The sequence below is a fragment of the Stegodyphus dumicola genome, chromosome 2 (assembly GCF_044657685.1).
Source record: "Stegodyphus dumicola isolate Sdum_Otavi_A_Nest chromosome 2, ASM4465768v1".
In the NCBI taxonomy this organism is placed as follows: Eukaryota; Metazoa; Arthropoda; class Arachnida; order Araneae; family Eresidae; genus Stegodyphus; species Stegodyphus dumicola.
Window position 1 is genome coordinate 175,650,129 of NC_140769.1, and position 22,947 is coordinate 175,673,075.

A 22,947-nucleotide genomic window follows, 5' to 3' on the forward strand; every position below is an offset into this window, starting at 1 on the left:
AGTTTAAAATATAAATTACAGATGCAAGAAAATGGCAACAGCTCTCAAAACTACTAAGTTCTTAAGCTGCTTCTACGATTAATGCTGCGGTAGCATGATAAAATATAAAATAAAAATGGAAAAACAAAGGTATCGTCATTTCTAACATGAATACCTACTAATGCACTTAGTTTATTCAGTTGTTATTAAATTCGTTGATTTAAAGTAGACAATTATAATAAAAGAAATGGTGTCATATATTTCAAACATTTAAGGTTAAGTTAGGTTGGGTTGGGTTATTTGATTGTGTCAAAGTACATACATTTAAGGTTAAGTTAGGTTGGGTTGGGTTATTTGATTGTGTCAAAGTACATACATGAAGACTATCTGAAAGGAATGCATTTGTCGATGACTTTCTAAGGGATATTTTCTCTGTTCACGTTACGCATCGGAAAAATCTCGATAACCAATCATGCAGCCAGCTAACCTGTTCGCCTGAATTGAACCGGGTCGAACTTTCAGTATTCAGCGATCTTAATTACTTGGACACTGCTTGAGTATCATAATATGTATCTGCTACTGAATTTAATTTTGGCACTTCTCAATTTTTTCCTCTTGCATTAATGCTAATCAAACTTTCTTTTCATTAACTTTGATAAGATTGTTCTTTTTTCTTTGCTGTCGGTTTTTTTCATCTTCCTGAACCAAGGACGATCAGTTAGTGTACCTGATTGAATTTTCTCAGCCTTTTTCACCTTGAAGCCATCTGCTGTTGTTATCTGCTATCAATAAAGGTAAGAAGGATGTGCATTTCTATTATCAGTCTCAACCTTTTAAAATCTTCGTATATTTCCGTATCTATAAAGAACCCTAGAAGAAATTATCTCATTCTGTGTGATCGAGATCAGCAAACTGCATTTGTAATAATTCAGTCAAAATTCTCGATATTCTTTGAAAGCATAATATCTTTTCTCAGATGTTTATTTTATTCAGATACTAGCTATGAGCTTCTAGACTCTAGAGTAATAGTCTCTTCTCCTATGGTCAATTTTAAAATACGTCATTCTTATATGAATCTGATGCCTTTAATTTAATTGATTGAATATTACCTCTAACTGAACAAAATGTGTTAAATTCCTTTTAACTGACAATAAAGACAGCTTAAAATTTTTTCTGGGCGATATAAAGGTAAAAGATAACAACGCGTGGAAATTTTTTATTAGTTACATTATTAGAATGCTGATACAAAGTTCAACTGGAAATATAAAGGAAAATTACTACATCCTTAACATGCTTAAACGTTGTGTCAGTCAACAACAAACAGCCTTGGGCAGCGTCAATCAACAACAAACAAAAAATTCTAGTCAGATATTTCTAGACTTTCTTGTTCGATTACAGTCGGCGATATGAAATATGCAGAAAATATCTGGTATAACTAAAGTTTTCCGCCAGAAAACGTTCTTAATAAAATTAGAGGGGAAAAAACATGAAAATAATACTTTTAGTGAGGTTAGTAATCACCACCCTTAGTCTAACTCCTTAGCAAGCCCTCGAGTTGTTGCATGCTGATCTTCCTCTAGTTCTCGCAGGCGGGCATCATCAATACCAGTAGACCGGCCAGAGCGCTATGCTTCTTGAATGTGGCAGTCCTTGTTTTTGAAATTTCGGTACCAAACCTTCATAGAGTCATATGATTAGTACCTAAAGCTGTATACATGATTTTGGACATTCTATAGCTGACGTTTTGCAATAGAACTGGAAGTAAATGATGGTTCTAATCTGGTAGCATGATAGTTCCATTTCAGTTCCATTTAATGGTAACGATATATTTTTACAAGTTTCACAACACAGAGTTCTAAAGCAAGTCTCTTTCTTTCAAATGTCAAAACTCGTTTGACAAAATATGATTAAACACGCCAACGCGAACTGTTTGAGCGGAAAATCCGATGTATCATCTATTGAAGAATGCTTCATTAAACCTTTCAACCGTAAAATATCTTTTTTGAGTTTCACTGTAATGGTCATTGTAAAAGCCTTTGTTATATCACCACTTATATCCTATATGATTCTTGTAAAACATACAAAGAATTTCGAGAAATTATAATAAAGCATGATTACCTAACACGATTCGTGCTAACTATATAACTGTATTAAGATCATGACTGGAATATTCATGTTGACGTTGATGTATATACCTACAATCAGCTCCTCTGCGCCACTATGGGTTAACATCAAGTTTTACTCTGTTGATTCCTCATGAAATTCTTCGTAACGTCTAATAGAAAATTTCGTGCTATTATGAAAGGTTTCACCATTATTTCCACTTTATTAAACATATGCGTTCCTTAATATATCATTGAACATATATAATTAATCATGTTACGCGGCTGGGATATGTGGTGATATGGCAAACATACATGCAGATGATATGGCAAATATACACATATATGTTGTGATACTGGGCTACTGGGATATGGGTACATACTGGGATATGTTGTAGTATTGCAAAGTACACAAATGTCATCTGCCAGGGAACATTCGAAGGAAAACTGGTTCTTATTTACGGTGCATATAGGGAAAACCCATCCATATATACGAGTTAGATTCCCTTACAAAGTCCTGCACGAAAACAACCCTCCTCTTAGGCAGATAGCTCTCGAGTGCGTTGCCGCAATCAAATAAGCGAAATCAAACCAAGCCATAGGAAAACCCGAAAAAAACTTCGCTCAATCGACTGGGTTTTACCTCGGGTCAAATTACCGGTATTCAGCAGTCTTAACCACTCGGTCTCTAGGGTAAGGACCAGGTGCCACTGGATTGGACTGACTGCGCCAATATATACCAGTGCAAAGTGGCGAGTAGTAATCGGTAACTCTCCAGACGTTTAAACGAAACACAAGATACTAATCCAGAAGTCAAACAACAAAAATCAGCGTTAATTTACAAAATTTTCACAGGACTAGTTTCGATGGTTTTACCGAACCATCATCTTCAGCTGCAAAACCGCAAATGAACAAGATAGGAAATAATGTTTAGATAAGATAAGAAAGCCTGGACAAGAATAAGCAAGTGCAAACACAAGATGTTTTATGATCTATCACATAAACAAATAACTGTGGACCGAAATTCATTAAGCAATGAGCATTGTTTTATAAATACAATAAAAGAATTGTCCATAGTGATTTTCAATAGACAAAATACTACTGCTGCATACTAAAAGAAACAACTAAAATGCCTGTGTCAAAGGATCTTTCATTTTAAGACAGAATATTAAGGGAAACTGCAGCTGGTACTTCTATTACAGAGTCTCTTTTCTTTAGTGCCTCTTGTCACAGAAACCATTGCTAGAGATGTTTCGGACAAAAAATGTGTTTGTGGTTTATCGCACTGTACTTAAATAATTTAAATGATTATTTAATACGAAGCCCTCATACGCTTTCTTACTTCTCACTCCTTTACTTATGTTTTTATTACTTTTAGTGTCACACAGTGCATATTCCTCTCGTGTTTTTAGCTTTGTTCTACTATTATTTCCTGCTTTCTTGCTCTAAAACGCGTTAATACACTCAAAAGATGCTACTTTGATAATGTACCTGACATCCAGAAACTGTAACGAGGATTCTAAACAACATTCCTTTTCCTTGCAAGCGTCCATTATTCTATATACGTCATGTGCGTACAGTCAAAATCCTTAAATAGTTGATTGCAGTATATAATGTTTGTAGAATCGAATAGAATCTTCGGAAACAGAAAACCAAAGGGATCCGCAATGCCCTCACCAGGGTTCGAACTCCAGACCCCCCTTTCCCACCAGCTGCTAATCGCGAGTACTTTCACTTACACCATAACGCGGTAAGGAAGGCGAAGATACCTTATATTCTCCCCCACTTACAGAGAGCTTTGCTGGGGTTCAAAGGACTCGCTCACCAAAGTCAGATGTTGACGAATTATAATCCGCAATATTTTAATTCAATGCCATGTATAAAGTCTATTTAAACTTTTTTCAAGCTGTGAAACTTGAAAAAAAAGCTCTGGCCTCATCAGGATTTGAACTCTAGACCTCCAAATTGCTAGCTGTACATGCTTCCAATTACACATCGAAAACAGCAGTAAGGAAGGGAAAATGCCCTAAAATTTGCTGTAACAGTTCATTCCTTTAGAAATTTACACTTTATCAATCTAGTTTAGGCATACAAATAACAAAGATGTAAAATCGAAAACTAATTATTTTTTATTGAATTTCCATGAGAATAAATATGGTTGTTTTAAATTTATAATAATTATTTGCATATGCATTCTCAAGTAAAGTTATCTGCACTCTTACCTGTTGTTTATGATAAAAACATCTTATATAGAGTCTGAATACAAGACAAGGTCCAAAAAGGGAAGAATAAAATAATCAATACACTTAAAAATATACACGCTTCTTCCTAAAACTGTGTAATATTATCAATACGATAATATTATTTTATGTATCAGTAAAATTCCTTTAACGGGGATTGTATTCTGAAATGGGTAGGTTATTTGGATATGGCAAAGCCCGCAAAAGCTATCTGCCTAAGAGATGCGCTCGGCGAGGATTTTCTGAGGGAAATTGGCTTGTATTCAGATTACATACAAAGAAAATCCCAAAACTTAACCACGCAACCAGGCTATTTGGCTTTAGGGGCTATCGATCCCAGGTCTAACTCCCAGTATTCAATGGGCTTAACAACTAGGTAGGGCATTTGGAAAACTTATTGCTGAAGCAAGATTTTCAGAAATTTCTGTATTATTAAAACCAAGCGAGAAAAATCAGTGTATGCACAAAGCGTTCTATAACCTGGAGGATAATTTTGCGCATTCTTTCCATTTGCAAAGTATAATTCATTATCTTTTTAATTTAGAAATGCCTAATCGATAAATGTCTGGTTACATAAAAAAATACCTGATGGAGGAAAAAATATAAAGAACGGAACTTTTCTGTTTTTAAAAAAATTTCTGGTTACATCTTTAACATTTTGAAAATTATCATTTAAATATTTCATATATGTGTTATATTTGGTCGCCTGTTTTTAAAAAGCATTAATTTAACACAGACGCATACACACATATCTATATCATAACACTTTCATCAACCAGAAACGAGACTTCATTTATTCGTTTAGATTGAAAAAATATCATCCATACGTGTCCTATATAAAGAGATGAAAGGCGTTAGATTAATTTTTCTGAAATTATAATACTATGTTGTTGTTGTGACTTACCTCACCTGTCTGACAATAACATTAAAACAACCCCAATAAATTAATTGTAGCAAGAACAAGATTGCGCATGTCGTTGGCAAGAGCCTTGCGCACCGTACAGGTGGCGGTACGACTTCGCTCAGTTCCGCCCCCAATTTTGATGAAGAACTCCTCGGGAGGACGGGTACGAAGGTCTCTCACTCCTCTTCCCCTACCACCAACCTCTCGAAAGGACTTCCGGCTCGCCACATATTTAGTGTGCCCCCATGCCGCAAAGACACAAACAAGTTTACAAATATCCATGCCTTCTCCGGGATTCAAACCCGGGTCCTTCGGTACCGCAGTAGGCTCACAACAATCCAAACTAATAGCAATTACATAACATACTTCCTCACTGGTCATTGGCCCTTTCCTTCATACCTCTGCCACTTTGGCTTGAGAATGGTAACTGTGAATGTGGGGAGGAGGGTCATCCAAACCATTTTGTGTTCTCCTGCCCACACACAGCACTTAACAGCCTCAAGCAACCAGGAGTCAGATTCTGGCCAAATTGGTTCCAGAATCTATAAAGTAACAGAGTTGCCCAGCGTAAAATGAAAACAATAATTGAGTACTGTACTAGCAATTACTCTTCTGACGCTGGAAGATAGTAGTCATAAAAGTCTATATAAGCTAGTTCAGTATGTCACCAACAGAGTATGTGATATGTATGTTCAATCTACAATTTTGTATTTATGCTATGCCAGGTTCTCATACATAAAATTCGTATTGTATCTGAATGCTGTAATGTATCTGTACATGTTTATATCTTTTATTCATGGCACCTAATTTATACTAAGGATCACCGCGTACCTCAATGGCATGCTTCTTGTAAACTTTAACTATCATGATAACGTATTTGTATGGATGTATATATCAATATCAGTGAGAGTATGTATACTTTTAATTGTTTCGGAATATTTATGTATGTAAGTGTGTATATATCCGTATATGAGTTGATATTAATATGTATATATATATATATTTATTGTACTCTTCTTCAAGTGCCTTGTATGCACATGTATATATTTCTTTGTACATTGGTGTACTCTTCTTCAAATTTTGCGTATCTTGATTGATTACAATCAATATAACAGTTTCGGGAAACAAGCTTTTCTTACCATATGATTGTTTCTTCGGAAGATCAAATGCGAGCCCTAAATTATAACAATATCCAACATTTTATAGAGAACAGAAGCGCGTATCTTTTTGCAAAATTGTACAGATCTTGCATAAATTGTGATAGCCAGATAACCCTCGAGTGCATTGAAATAATCATATAATCATTAATAATGAACGCCTAACAGATGCGAAACAAATTCGTGTTGTGAGGTTTAATAAATAATTCAAAATATTATTCCTAGCTTTAAGTATCTGAATTTTAATACAAACTATAGAATACTGTAACAGCTTTAAATAGATGAACATTAAGTTATTTCTGAATGGCAATATTTGAAACCAGACTCGAGTGCCTCGTGCGACTCTCGCACGAAGAATGTAATTTTTTTTTTAAATGTTAGAATTTAAAAAAATTTAAAAAAAAATTACATTAGAAGAATGTAATTTTTTTTTTAAATGTTAGAATATGTTTTCTCTTCTTGTTTGTATGTCGCCATTTTTAGTGTTAAATAAAAGTTATTGCTGTGTTCCATCATTGGAGTTGCTTATTATCGCCAAAGAAGCATCACAGTCTTAATTATTTTGGAGGCACTGACCGACATCGAATAATCGTGCGTATTTTTATTTTATTAGTTCATCACTGAACATAATATTAGTGATACCAGATTATTACTTAATGTTTATATAGAATTGCTTTATTAGTTCATCACTGAACCCAATATTAGTGATACCAGATTATTACTTCCTGTTAATAATAAATTGTCTTATTTTATTACCGCATTTGATATTATATTTAATATTCATTTTAGTTGTGCAGACGGTAGATATATATATTGCTCTATGTTATTATTCTTATTTTAATCACAATTAATGTGGTAGAGAGAATGAACTTCATATAATTTAAATATTTCATTTTTGAGGTATACGTACTTAACAAAGTGCATTTAATTTCGTGATTCCTGACTGCATTAATTAATTAAAGTAATTGAATTGAGCTATTTTGAGGAAATATAAAGAAAACAGTGTTCGTTAATTTTAAACATAGAAACAATGTCTTACTTAGGAAGAGCTCGTAAGGAAGATTTGCAAAATCTCGCGGCTGAACTGGGAGTTCATGTGACTGCAGATTTGAAAATAGTCGATTTAAAACAGAAAATTGTTGAAAGTAGAGATTATGATGAAGTATTCGTCAAAGGAGTCTTAGACACAATAATAGAAGAACGGAAAGTGAGGGAGGAAAGAGAAGAACGGAAAGAGAGGGAGGAAAGGGAAAGAGAAGAACGTAGGAGACAGGAAGAAGCGGAAGAGCGGAGAAGGAAAGAACAGTATGAATTAGAGAGATTAAGACTTGAAGCAGAGACAAAGTCTCAAAATACCGGACAGATCCGGCCGAAAACGGAGCTGCGTCACCTTATGCAGAAATTCGATGACAAGAAAGGAGATATCAGTCTATATTTGCTATTGTTTGAAAGGCAAGCAGAATGGGCTAAAATTGATAAAGAAGAATTTGTATCTCATTTACTAGGACTACTTCCTTACGAAGTAACCCAGTTAATAGCTAGAGAACCCTCCGATAAAGTTAAAGACTATGAACACGTGAAAAATTTATTGTTAAGACGGTTTAAACTAAGCCCGGAAAAGTTTAGGCAGAAATTTATGAAACATCAAAAAAGTACCGAATCCACATGGGTGGATTTCAATTATGAAATAGAAAATTATTGCAAGGAATGGGTGACTGGTCTAGGAGTTAAGACTTTTGATCAGTTGCTAGATTTGATGGTGATTGACCAACTTAAGCTTCGAGTTCCTCCTGAAATTCGAGATCATTTTCTTGATGAGTGGGTAGAGATGATTTCATCTAAAAAATTAGCTGAAAAACTTGATGCCTATGAAAACGTTTGCGGAAACTTTAAAAAAAAGCCTGTAGTGGATAGGCAGAAAGAAAGATACAATGCACTAACTCAAGGTAAATTGAGTTCAGATAATAAAAATAAAACTGAAAACAAAATGTCATCAGGATTTAATACGCAAAGCTTGTTTCATAGACCTAGAAGTCCACGTCCATATGATAAATATGAAAAACGAAAGACGCCACAATGCTATCAGTGTGGGTCCTATCAACATTTAAGGCCCCAATGTCCAAAACTTAAGAATAGTACTGAATCTCCTGCTAATCTTAACAGAATTAGTGCAAAACCAGAGGATAAATTTCTATTACCTTATACTAGTATGGGTTACGTAAATGGTCATAAAATTCCTATATTAAGGGATTCAGGTGCTAGTATTGATATAGTTTGTCGCAAATACATCACGCCGGAAATGCTGACAGGTGAAAATGTGTGGGTGCAACAGCCATTAGATTTGAATCCAACCTGTTTACCATTGGCTGAGATCGAACTAAATTGCGATCTTGGGAGAGTAATAACTAAGGCTGCCATTATTAGAAATGAACTCGACAAGGGAAGGTATTTATTAGGCAATCGAACTTTTGCACTATTGAATAAACAAAGAAAGAAACCTAATAGGCATCCTCACCAGGTTAATGCCGTCTCTACTAGAGCTCAAAGGAAAAGAAAAATAGCTGAAGAGCAGATCTTGGAACCGATGAAGAAAGAAAATAAAGCATCCAGAGATGTATTTGAAGAGGAAGTTAAATCACCGGAATTGAACGTGGAAGATTTTCACGAAAATTTGAAAAACGATGAAGAAATTAATACTGAGAATCATTTTGCAATGCAGCGTTATCATCATCTTTCGGCTTTTGATTTAATATCAAAGCCGCTACTAATAGACGAAGAAAACAATTGTCGAAAGCAAATGAGAAATGAATATTATCCAAAAGGCACAGATGAACCGAGGAAATGCTTTGCTGTGAATTATAGCCGAGGAACTGGTCCACCATGGAAAAAATCTAGGCGCCGTCAAGGAAAAAAGGAAGACTAATTTGACCATTTTGCATCTTTTTCTACTTAAATGTGGTATAAAAATATTTGTTTAAAACTTTAAAATTTTGGCCTGAAATTTGGAAATTTATAAGAGAAATAACCTTTGCTCTTTAAGCAAATGAGCAAGCCGAGCTTATTAAACTGTCAAATTTTACAGAACTTTTCCCTTCGGAAAAAGTCTCTCCGTTGGGGGAGAGGTTGTAACAGCTTTAAATAGATGAACATTAAGTTATTTCTGAATGGCAATATTTGAAACCAGACTCGAGTGCCTCGTGCGACTCTCGCACGAAGAATGTAATTTTTTTTTTAAATGTTAGAATATGTTTTCTCTTCTTGTTTGTATGTCGCCATTTTTAGTGTTAAATAAAAGTTATTGCTGTGTTCCATCATTGGAGTTGCTTATTATCGCCAAAGAAGCATCACAATACTTTCAGTTACGATTAGTTTGGATAATAATGGATAACTCTGTAAACCGTCACTTCAAGTTAAATGACCATTTACAAATGTTCTTGTAAATTAAATTGACTAAGAGTAAAGGCCACAAGATGTTATTAAATATCGAGACAAAAATATTGTTACGAATTGTACAGGCGCGGTAAGATGGCTTCCCCGCAAAGCAGTTTTAGAGTTGCCACATTTGGCGAGAAATCGCCCATTTGGCGACAAAATTGGCGATATGCCATGGACCTTTTGGAATGAATTCTTACCGGTTTAGATCAGAAAGTTTTCGAACACAAGCCGAAAGCTATATAAACCCTGCTGGTCCGCAGTCAGTCAGTGAGTGTCTCCTCGAGAGGGCGAGTCAGTGAGTTCCTCGCCTTCGAGTCAGTGTGTGTGCCTCGCATACAGTGCGAGATAGTTAGTATCGAATTGGTGTCTCGTCTAGCGAGTCAATCCCTGCGGATTCGATCGAGTTGACAGCCAGGCAGCGAGTGCCGAGTGGGTCGTCGAATGCACCGAAAGAGTCTCTTAGTGTATCGCGGTTAGTGCATCGTCGAGAGAGTGTGTTAAGCTCCGGAAACGACTGAACCGAAGAGTCAGGAGCTATGCTCTGTGTGCCGTCGAGTGCATCGCGAGTTGTAGCGTGGAGAGTCTCGAGATTACGTGGAGTTCCGAGAATGACTGAGCAGAGTCGGGAGCTGTACTCTGGTGCTTTGCACTGAAGCTATCTCCACCTTATAGCCTGATAACCTGAAAGCTGTGTCGCTGATAGTTCCAGCAAGTGTATAGTAGATCTTCGACGACTGTAAAACGTGACTTTGGAGCTGTCCTGATTAATATTGTCTAAATAAAGTGTGTTTCGATACTTCATCAAGTGCCGTCGTTATTCACTCCAAATCTACAAACTCCGTACCGTCGTGAAGGAAGAAAATAATGTAACAGCTGGTGTCAGAAGTATAGGGTTGGAGGGAAAGTTCTGTCGTATTTTAAAGAAAATATTTGAATTCATTTATAAAAATATGTGTTTAATATTAATCAATTATATATGCTCCGTTATTTTTTACAACCTGTTGCCATCTTCCAGGTAACCTGTAAATTCCTGTTTTGTAGAAGTTATCATCCATGGAGTTAAAATAGTCAGCAATTGCCTTAGAAACACTTTCAAAAGACTTGAATTTTTTTCCCGTTAGATAATTTTGCAGAGATCTGAACAGGTAATAATCAGAGGGTGCAATGTCAGGTGAATACGGGGCGGTGACTAAGGATTTCCCATCCTAACGCATTCAGTTTTCGTAGTGTCACCACTGCAGTATGCGGGCGAGCATTATCGTGATGGAACACTATTCCTTTTCTGGACGCTAATGCTGGCCTTTTTTCTTTGATAGCTGCATTCAATTTATCCAGCTGATTGCAGTACAGATCCGCGTTGATGTTTTTTCCCTGTTTCAGCAACTCGTAATACACTGGACCTTTCCTGTCCCACCACAAACAAAGCAGTACTTTTCGTTGATGGATACTTGGTTTTGGAACTGTTGCTGATGATGTTCCCGGTTTGCAGTAAGATTTTTTTCTTTTAATATTCTCGTAAAGAATCCACTTTTCATCTCCAGTAACCAGCCTGTCCAAAAACGGCTCCACATTGTGTCTAATCAGATGTGATGAACATATTCTTACACGATCAGACAAATTCTTTTCCGTTAATTCATGTGGAACCCAAACACTTTGCTTTAACACAAACCCAAGAGATTTAATGTGATCTCCAACAGTTGTATGATGAATGCCAAACTCTTCTGCAATTTCTCGACTTGTTAAATGTGGATTATTTTCCAACATGGATCGCAAAACATCATTATCGATCTTGCATGGTCGTCCAGATCGAACACTTTCTTTGAGGCTCAGGTCCCCGGAACGAAATTTGCTAAACCATCTTTGACAAGTACGAACATTTACAATATCTTTTCCAAATACCGCACATAAATTTTTACATGCAACAGATGCGTTGCTTCCTTTTTGGAATTCATATAAAATGCAGTGTCGTAAATGCACTTTATCTACCGACATGTTTTTCCCTTTAAATATTACAAGTAAATGATTAACGGTAAAAAAGGGCACCTTTTATATTATACAGCAGCTAAAAAAAACAAAAACAAAAAAAATCCGATTGACTCACTAGCCAGATTTTTTTTTTTTTTTTATTTATTTATTTACAAGAAAAATCCCATGCCTATTTAAAATACGACAGAACTTTCCCTCCAACCCGTTAGAAAAACGCTACAATATGAACATGAGATCAAACTTCATCTTCAGCTGAGGGTAATGTAATTAACTTATCTGACACAAATTTTAGCTTATTCAACAAAGCTTTGAAATCTGTAGCATAAATTTCTGAATTTTATTTTACAATATAAATAGGAATGCTTATTAAATATGAAAAATAACGAACTGAATAATACTCAAGTACAAGCCCAGCTTTATTTCCTCATAAATAATATACATATAATATTTTTAAAAATATATACACAGGATTTTTACATACGAATGAGTTTTAAATATGTACAACAAAAGCACAATAACTTCAATAAATTACCAGATATATTCCAGTAGAATGTGATATATGTGCATTTTGCATCACTGATTTTCAGATTAATATGGTAATATATGGATTAACATGGAACCACATTTGTGATTCTTATTACGTGAAGATGCACAATAAATTTTTCAAATTTTTGGCATGTCGATTTTCATAAACATATAAATATTTTCCACATTTTTGCATAGATAAAATCAGCATTCATTGACACTCAGCTCCAAGTACCGATTTCTTCCGATTGTCTTATCAGGAGATCCACATAAAACTATTGGCTGTGGTTCAGAAAGTCTATCACTGCAAGAGTTTTTAAAAATATTTAAAAAATATTGTATTTATATACATATTAAAACAGAAAATATTTTTCGCTATAAGGGAATAAAATAATGCTTTTAATTTATTAAGTACAGTGTTATAGCCCAAAAGAAATAAAATACTGATCATAAAAAAGTAAAACTGTAAAATGAAAGTTTAAACTCAAATCTATATTCCGAAATAAAACTTCAGGTAAAACATGTTTAAGAAGCTTATATTATTTAGGCATAAGAATACAGTAATTGTTTCAAATTAAAATAAATATATTTTAAATGAACGATTTTAAATAAATTTGCCCCTGAATCTCAGCTAATAATGCAAATTTTGAAACATGATTTTTTTTTAAAGTTTAATTTTTACTTAAATTACTCATCAATAAAGCTGGAAAAATAACAAAAAAAATTAATTTTTTTTAAAGTTTTCTGTGTTTTTATAGTATTTACGCTATATACGCTTTTTGTGTTTAGCATATATTACACAATATAAAAAGGTGATTGGAGCAAGATTTAAAAACAACCATTTGCTTAAGTTTTCATTTATTCAAACTAAGCTACAATGGTAATCTATGCACTCTTTCACACTATCGCTAAGTACCATATAATGACTGTTTCCAAGTGATTAACCCTCTGACTACGAGTGCAAAATTCATAAAAGCGTAAAAAAGTTCATATCAGTTCTTCTTGTTAAACTGATGGCAGTGGAAATCTCAGCTTATCAGACACGATAAGACCGTTCCCCGCGTATAGTCAAGATAGAAGGTGAAAGCGTTATTAACGTATTTCGTATTCGGAAGATTAAAGAAATGCCGATTAAAGCACTCTTCACAAATAACTACCATTTATGATTTAAGTTCTACTAACAGTTTTTTTAGCTTTACTTTAGTTTCTTTCCTATATGCTTTGTCTTGTCATGTTACTCGCTCAAACCAGAAGTTTATGCAAATTTTTGAGCAAATGGCGTAGTTTAAACCTAAAATGTAATCTTAACTGAGAGGAATTCGTGCCGATGTACTGTCTTCTGCTGAAAAAAGCAACTTGCCAAGTAGAAATGTAAGAACCGCCAAAGTTCAGAAAGTGTTAGAAAGTTAGCTGGTTACCGTCCAACCCCAAAAGGTGCTTCAAATCTGAATAGGTTATGTTGTAATCCCTGGGAGTCTTAGCTTACTGTCATCTCGCTGTGATTGATAAAAAGTATTGATTGGATAGAATTGTTGATTGAAAGAAGAAGTCACATTATTTAATCCTTTACTATTTTTAGTTCTATTACCCCTAATTGCGACAAAGTTTTGTGCTAAGTTTTATTCTGTGTATCCATAGTTAACTCTTTGAAAGGGGGTGGTGACCTACAGTAACCTCCTTTTCTATTGAACGTCTTACTCACTCGTGTGAGTGGTTTTCAAGACTGACCGTTTCTGAAGTTTCCTTGTAGCTTACTAGATGAAAATCAAGAAACATAAGTCAGTAGTTGATGCAGCGATTCGTCTTCAAGAAAATAAGCATTTGCCATCGGAGACAACTTCACGACGATATGCACTCTGCAGCACCAAGAAAAAGGCCTGTAAGAACAGTGTGGGAATGCAGCACATGCAACGTTGCACTCTTCTTGAAAAAGGAAAAGTGTTTCCATGAATACCATAGAGACTGATTTGTAGGGATGTGTTCTGTGGGCGGTGGTTACTGAGACTAACCACCAGAAGTAGTCATTTTTTTCATGCGTCTTGCACAAAATATGCGTAAATGTCGTAAAACACGTTTCATTATAACACCTGATATAGTAAATAAAACAAGAGTTTTGCTGAAAAGCTAATTGCCTTTTCCTGTCCCTCAAAAAGTTAAACAGTAACATAGGTTATATACTAAACACAAATTCTTATGATCAGCGGTTAGGTTACAGGACAAGCAGTTCAGAGTTTAACACTTGAGAAGTTATAATTTATCACCAGGTAGATCACCAAATTGTCCGACAAATAAGAATGACAGAATTGATTTTTTAACCAAACACTGTACTCATATTGAGTCGTCTGACAAAAAGTATTACAGTCGATAAACGTCAATTGAACTTGAGACTTTCATACATTGTATTCTGTAACGCAAACATTTCAGAAAATCCGTTATAGTTCACCAGAAACACCTTTTCACTATACAAGAAATTCTTTGTGCGCAGTTCCTTAATTGTTGTGGAATATATTTTTTTTATTATTATTATTTTGATAAAGGAATTGTCTGGCGTTAAGGACTGTTGATTTCCACCCGACATTTCGCGATGCATGTCTGGGTTTCATTTACTTCACACCCTAATAGCAACTCTGAGATTCACTTCTACTGTAGCTATGTTCACGAAGAAATTTTCATCTGTTTCCATTTCTTAATTGATATTGTCCGCATTTTGTTTTTTACCAGTCTCGTTATCAAACAACCATACTGTATTTTTCTGCATTAATCAACTTACTTAATTACAATAAATCTAAATTATCTTCAGTGATGTTAATATGGAAATTATCAGTTATTATAAAAAAATCATGGACAGAAAACTAGATTGAACTTGTTGAAACTATATTGAGTTTTCTGAACTCGTAGAAAGCTGCATCTAACTTTTAAATAAGTGCATCACACCTTAACAATATTATTATTTAATAAAGGTTAAAATTCTGATCTAATTGATATTGCCTCTGCTCGGTGAACGAAGTGGTTCATATTCTTTATAAATTTTTCAGAAAGTCGCGGAAGCTTTCAAACAGCTTGTAAAGTGATTAGGACTTTTTCGAACATGAAACGTAAAAAATATATAATACCTTCGCAAGGACTCGAACTCCAGATATTCCGATTGCTAACCAGACATACTTCCCAATTACGCCCCGAAAAAACGCGTTGAGACAGAAAAAGCTTACAAGATTACTTATTATTCAATAAAATCTGAACATCTTGCAGTTATCCGAGGATTACATTTCCTTTGCAATTATCAAATGACGAAGCTATCATGAATATTAAGAAACTCAAAAACTACTTTAAAATATTGCACAATAACATATTAAAAATGCAATAGTACATTTTTTCTTCTGTACCAAACGTAGAACAAGCATTTTTTTCAATTACTATTTATAACGGAAGAACTAAGTAAAACAACTTCCACGGCAGATTTCAAATGAAACAAAATGTAAGGAAATGGAATAAAATCTTGCGCTTGCAAATCAAAGCGCTCCACTTAAAACTAGATTACAGGCAACTTCATTCTGAACAAGGGCCAAACTAAATTTTCATCAGTGTTTGATGAACTTAGAACACTAGAACATTAGAACCTGAGAAACAATAAAAGTGCCAAAGTAGTAGTACTTGGAAGTTATTTTGTAAAAAGTTTAATTTTTGTAATAAAATTAATGGGAGTGTATAAAGAAACTTATTAATCTGAGACCAATAGCTTTATGAAGATATTTATTAATATACAAATCCATATGTAATACTTACATTTTATCTTGCAAAGCAATAGGAACTACTTGTATTTTCCTCAGATTTAGGCCTGTTGAAAATTGCGAAGGCCTGGCGGCAGCTTCAGGTTTCGATGTATCTCCCCACCAAATTTTAGCGTCTTTAACTCGTCCAATCGGAAATCGGCTAGTTGCCAAGTAGACGTATTGTCCTTCTGGTTTGATATTCTTGTCAGCGCTGCGTACAGATCGGAAGAAAACGTTAGTATATGAATGGGATGCAAGTACTGTTTTCATCTGAATTAAGAAATGAGATTTTTTCCAAACAGATAAGTACCTGTTTTTTCAAAAACGTCATATAATAACTATTTTCTTAGGTATTTAATTTCAGTGGTAACGTTAGTTTTAATTTATTAAAATAAGAGATATACAGACAGATAATATCTTGTACCGGAGTAAATTACTCTAGAAGCTCTGAGACTGATTACGAAAGAAAAAGAAACAAAATATTAAGACTGCCGTTTTAAATCAAATTATTTGAATACTTAATGTTCTGTTTCAATTCAAAATCACAGCTGTATTACTATGTAACTTACGCAAAGCATGATGGCTATAAAACAACTTGAAGTATATAAAAGCAGTCCAGTAAACATTGCCTTAATTTATAACTCCTTTTTAACTCTTGAATTCAAATTTCACCGTCGATATTTACGTACAGTTAGTCAATAAAGTCTGCGTACATCAAGAAAAGTAACATCAAATCCAAATTTTAAGGTGCGAAAAGGGTAGTTTCTTAAAGTTTTATTTTTTAAATATTTAGTTTCAATAAGGGACTTTGAAATTATTTAACTGTAATATTTTCATATCTAATAATTTATGCACACTAATTTTTAAAAGATAAGTGGCCAGAAATCAAAGCCAATAAAGTTTGCGTACAACGCGAAGGAGGCGGGAGATTTCTTATCTAACTTTTAAACTTCAAACTTGAGAATGCAGAGAAGGTTACACATTCAAGGTCATTGACTTCCGAAGCAAATTTCACGTTGATTGGAAGTTGTTATTTCTATTTTCTTTGACGAAAATGACAACCAATAAAGAGATTCCTTTAGTTACGAGACAACTAATTATCAAATTGAGAGATGAAGGTAAAACTCTTCGCTATATTGGTAAAACCATTTTCTAGTGTGCAAAGAGTTATTCAAAACTATCTTGACACTGGTAGTCTTGCGGTAAAACCAAGATTTGGGAGACCGAAGAAGCTAACGCAGAGAGAAGAAAGAAAAATTCTTTTACGAATTAAACAAAATCCTAAACTTTCTGCTTCAAGCATTGCAAAAGACATTTTTTAACTAGCAACAAGGAAATTTCTCCTGAAACTGTACGAAAAGTGCTGCGAAAGGCCGATTATCATGGACGCAAACCTAGGTCTAAGCCATACATTTCCGAGACAAGTAGAAAGAAAAGAATTGCTTTTGCCAAAACATATTTAAACTCTTCGCAGGACTTCTGGAACAATCTAATTTGGTCAGATGAAAGTAAATTTACAATATTTAAAGTTAATGGCCACCCTATTGTATGGAGAAAACCAGAAACAGAACTGAATCTGAGAAATTTAAATCCAACTGTCAAACATGGAGCTGACGGTGTGACGGTATGAGGGTGTATGTCGTCGAAAGGAGTTGGAAATTTTCCCATTATTGATAAAGTCATGGAAAAGTATGTTTATCTGGATATTCTGAAGAAAAATCTACGAGACAGTGCCCGAAATTTAAACCTTTCTAATACCTTTATTTTCCAACAAGACAACGACCCAAAACATACAGCTAAAATTGTGAAGGAATATCTCCTCTATCACACTCCAAGACAGTTGCGTACTCCTCCACAGTAACCAGACCTCAGTCCAATCGAACATTTGTGGGCAAAATTGAAGAAACGAATTCGAAAACACAATATTACGTCGCGAAATGAGCTAATTAGTAAATTGCAGGAAGAATGGGCGAAATTTACGTCGGATGACACTGAAAAACTAGTTCAGTTAATGCCCAGAGGTCTGCAAGCTGTTTTGAAGAATAAAGGATATCCTACAAAGTATTGAAGTAATGTAAAAGCTTATATATATATTTTTTTTGAAAGTGTACGCAGACTTATTGGAAGGAATTTCTGAGTTTTTTTGACAAAATATATTTTTGAAAAAAATGTAAAAAGGAATTACACTGATATTATTTACTTTTTATTTAAGCTTACAGTTTTAGCTAATAGAAGGAAAAAATGCAATGATTAAAATACATTTTTCTATGCTATAAGTGTTTTTTTTTAATTTAAAATTTAGTCTGTACGCAGACTTTTGTGACTAACTAAAAAATTGTGCAGACTTAGAAGTGCTGTTGTATTAACAATAGTCAATAAAATGGTTTTAAAAAACTTTGGTTACAGAATATTTTAAAAAAAAAAATATTTAAGGAAACTGACTTACTCCTCATCAATATTAAGCTTGGTCAATTTCCCTTCATTCGTTTTCAGTTCAAGATTGATTACACCTGGATTGAAACCAGATTTAGAATTTGAAGCTTCTCCACAAAACCCATGATCGCAACCAGTCTCCACTATAACTTGATACTGAAACACTACAAAAACAAGTTTTATGAAAACACAAAAAAGCTTAATCATTTCTCTATACACAAAATGGACTTACGTTAGATTCATAAACAAGTATAGTATTTAAATGCTTTTAATGAAACAGATTTTAATAAACAGTATGTTTCTATTCTATATCTTCCGGCTGTAGAAGAAAAGCAAAATGCGGATCTTATTCAACCACAAAATCTGTCGTTTTTTTTTTTTTTTTTTTTTTTTGTGATTATGACAAAGTTTCGAGCCCTATGGGGAAGGATGCCTTCGTGGAGTACTTTCTACGGGAAACTGGCTCGTATACACGATATACATGGGAAAAATCACGAAAAAACCCACGCAGACAGCCCGTTCGCGGGATTCGAACCTTGAACCGAAATACCAGGGTTCAGCGACTTTACCGCTCGGCCGGTAGTTGGCCCAGAATCCGTCGGAGTTATGTTCCAAGATCAAAAATAAAGTGATTATCAAGAGTTTGATTAATCTCTAGAAACTAAAAGTGTTTTAGATTTGTTATATATATATAACATAACATTAAAAAATGAATTCTGTCAGATTATAATTATAAATGTTGATCGTAAGTCACTACTAGAATATACTGGGTCACTATCAGATCATATCGCACCAGATTCGCACCGGCAGAATTTCGTTGTTGTTTAAAATTCACTGAACCCTATTCTCCTCAAGACTCGTCACAGCTGTTTATAATATGCAAGGAAGCGCAGTGCGACTATGGTAAAATACGTAAACCTCACCACTTGGCTAATATAAAAAGACACTGATAGTAAGTCTGGAAATGATTAATGACGACTTGCTTGGAAATATGAATAGTGTCTATACGCAATACAAATCACACATTAGCAATTATGATTATTAATGCTTAAATCCCGCAGGATTATTTTTCCAAATTTGGTAAAACCATGCATTGAAAAATTCCACACTCATATAAGGATGGAAGAAATACCTAGTGAACATCTTATAGTTTTACTAACTCTGGGGCATATACTTACAGCAGAAAGGTGACTCATCAGCAGTTTTCACAAAATATTCTTTCTTGGAAAGATGGGGATTTCGCTGAATATATAAGTCGCTGCGATAACCCATAGGTAAGCAGTCATCAGGATGGGAGCAGTCAGCACACCTTCCCTGGGCGAAAGTTTCCCAGTTGCGACAGGTGACACCAATGGACTGGCATGCAGATTCGTCCCTAGATTTTGATTCCAATGCTGAGCGGATACTATCAATGTAATAGTCCGTTGACCGGAAGTGATCACATGTTATATAATATCTGGCAGCTGAAAGAAAAATGTAAATACTCAAATATGTATTTAATTTTTTTAGCTTATTCCAAGTAACAATCTAGTTTTCTTTTGGCATGGATGTATTTATAACTACTGTTTCGGTTACAGTGAAACCTTGGATCACGAAAACCTCTCATTACGAACAAATCGGCTCACTAACAAATTATCTGATGAAGAAACGCTTTAGATAACAAAGAGTGTCTCGAGTACGAACACTCATGCCAGAAACAAATGGTTTTGAAAATGTTGAAGTAACCATTTACATAGAACTAACACTCCCGAGACTTTTAGAAACATAATTTTAGTATGTCCTGTTGCTTAATTCTCATTAACAAATTCTAGCAATAATGTCTTAGAGGATCACGAATTCAGCGTGGAAGAAATTATAACCAGATTGTATTGCAGCTAAAGATTTTGAAAGCTTTAACAGTGAAAAGACTTTTGTATTACCGTATTTCCTCGTGTAATTTTCCCCGTTGGTTTTTACCGCCAGATCCTGAATTTTTTTCGATATTCACGTAATTTTCCTCTTCTTCAATAGGTTTAGAGAACGAACTGCCTTAAATTCAAAGTGGATTTCGCTGAATCAGCTGAACCTTCTCTAATTATTTATGTATGATTTTGAGGTCTAAGAAGTAGCAGAGACAGCAAAGAAGATCGAAGCTCAAGTAACAGAGAAATTGAAGATATGTTATTAGATACTGTAATATTAATATTACAGCACATGCTTATTGGAATATAAGTTTTTTTTAAAAATATAATATTGTGATAGTTACCTGTACTTTACCCATAACTGCTTTTCATTTGTTATATTCTTACTGTACCCGCATTCTTCGAAATTAAATTATTCGAATAATTTCCCCTCTAGATTTTCGGACGATAAAATTAGCACAAAAGAATGAAGACTTTTTATTATTAGAGGGCAATAAAAATATACTTAAAAAGAAAGAACTGGAAACAACTTCAAAAACAGCCGCAAAAGACGATTGTGGCGGAAATGTTTTCAGATGAAAAGGAAGGAAGAAAAGATAAACTTATTTAATACACAAGTCTATTTTATCCGTTTAATATTATTTTGACCATCACCGCCCCCCCTTTTTTTTTTGCTTTAGATTTAAGGATTTCTCTTGTTTTTGCTGAGGCTGTTCGCACATTATTCAGACGATTTTGCTTTGTTGTAAAAACCATTCTCAGCTTGGAATTATGTTTAACTGCAGCTGCATTTTTTGAGAGTATAAGTTATTGTTTGCTACTTGATAGTTTTATTTTCATGCAAACTGTCGCTTTTAAGGAAGCAGTGGATGGATTGCTTCGTTTACCTTCGTTACCTTGCCGAAGAAAATTATTCGTATCTCGTTATTAAAAGCATTGTAAAAGCCATGGTTTTATCTAAAGCTAACAAAGGGCTAAACGTCAAACTTTAGCTTCAAGTGGAAAAATAGCTCCAAATACGTATCCAAGGGAAAAAATGGAATGTTTCGAATATTGCAAAAGTCCTATCTTTAATGTTAAAAGAAAATCCTAGCAAAAGGATAGTTGCAAAATCATTAAAATGCAAGTGATTAACGCTAATTTGAATCGTTGTCACAAGACATGAATCTTGGGTGTACATGACTGCAATGAAAAGTGATCCATTTATTGTTATCGAAGAGGAGAAAAATGTTAAAACATGATTTAAGGAATCCAAAGAAAGTTTTTTCTGTGGGATTTATGATTGTTGCTGGATTTTCATTATAACGGAAAATTAAAAATAAAGAAAGTGGAGAAAATATTAAGATCAAGTCAACGTATTATCAAAAAGATATTTTACACCCAATTATGAAATACTTTCTCTTTAAATACACTGTGATCAATCAGTAGAACTGCGTCAAGACAAAGCAAGCAGCGACACGTCAAAATCTACTGTTAATTTCCTGGAAAAAAATGGAAGAAGCAACCGGTACTAAGGCCATACCATTCACATATAAAGGCCATACCATGGACTAAATGCCATACCATAAAGGCCATACCGTGGACTTTTGAAAAGCCGGTAATCCTTAGCCTTTGGAAAGCTGTTCGTGGACGATGGGATAAAATACCTCTTCCGATATTACAAAAGGCTTTATTGTCTCGGAAATTACGGTGTATAAAGATAGTAATGAATAAGGGTTATCAAATGGAACATTTAAAACATAAAAAGTTTAAGTAAAATATTTCTGTAATTGAAATGAAAATCGTATAAAAAATGTGCGAACAGCATCTGCACGGTATGAAATTGTGCTTAAAGTACAATTTTAAGTAAGCAATTAACTTGAGATCTAGAAACGGATTAATATGTTTTACAATAAATACTTATAGCAAAAATGTTTTCGGTGTACGACCATTTCAGATAATGAACAGCCTTCGGGAACGACCGAAGTTTCACTGTATTATAATTATATAAATTTTGGTAATAATACGTAATAAACTAAAAAAAATTTTCATTTTGAGAATAAAAGTATTTTAAACAATCGGAGTTTCATAATTTTTTTTAATTCACGTAATGCATTAAACAACAATTTTTTTAATTCAATATTTCCAACTTCTTTAAAGTAGCATTCACATTAGCTATTAAATATTTAACATAGTTCTTAACTTTCTGTTTAAACCAGTCGTTCGCATGCGATACCAAAGCAATTTGATGCGGCCCGTGAAGACATTTCAACTATGTGTTTGTTGCAGGTACGATGCTGCAAAGATTTCAAGTAGTTACTTGAAGTCAGAGTTTATTATTTTCATTAAAAACGAAAATGAATAACCAACAAGAAATCTATAAAATGGATTTAATTAATTTACAGTGTGATGCAAGTCTTACGCAGATTATACAGATTTTGTTTACTTTTAGTCGTACTTTTCAAAACGTAAATACCTTCTGTTACGATTTTTTGCCCTAAACATAATGGTTTTGTTTAGGAATATATTTAAATGG

The 22,947-nt window shown here is 34.1% G+C and overlaps 1 protein-coding gene across 1 annotated transcript in view; it reads right to left on the reverse strand.

Moving 5' to 3' along the window:
* Positions 1-22,947, reverse strand: part of LOC118186974 (uncharacterized) — a 173,883-nt gene that overhangs the window by 111,055 nt on the left and 39,881 nt on the right. The window contains exons 7-9 of the mRNA XM_085810247.1: positions 19,710-19,994; positions 18,545-18,695; positions 16,112-16,309 (exon numbers count right to left, since the gene is read on the reverse strand). Of these exons, the coding sequence (XP_085666373.1) occupies positions 16,112-16,309; positions 18,545-18,695; positions 19,710-19,994 (634 nt within the window). The remainder of the gene's footprint in view (positions 1-16,111; positions 16,310-18,544; positions 18,696-19,709; positions 19,995-22,947) is intronic.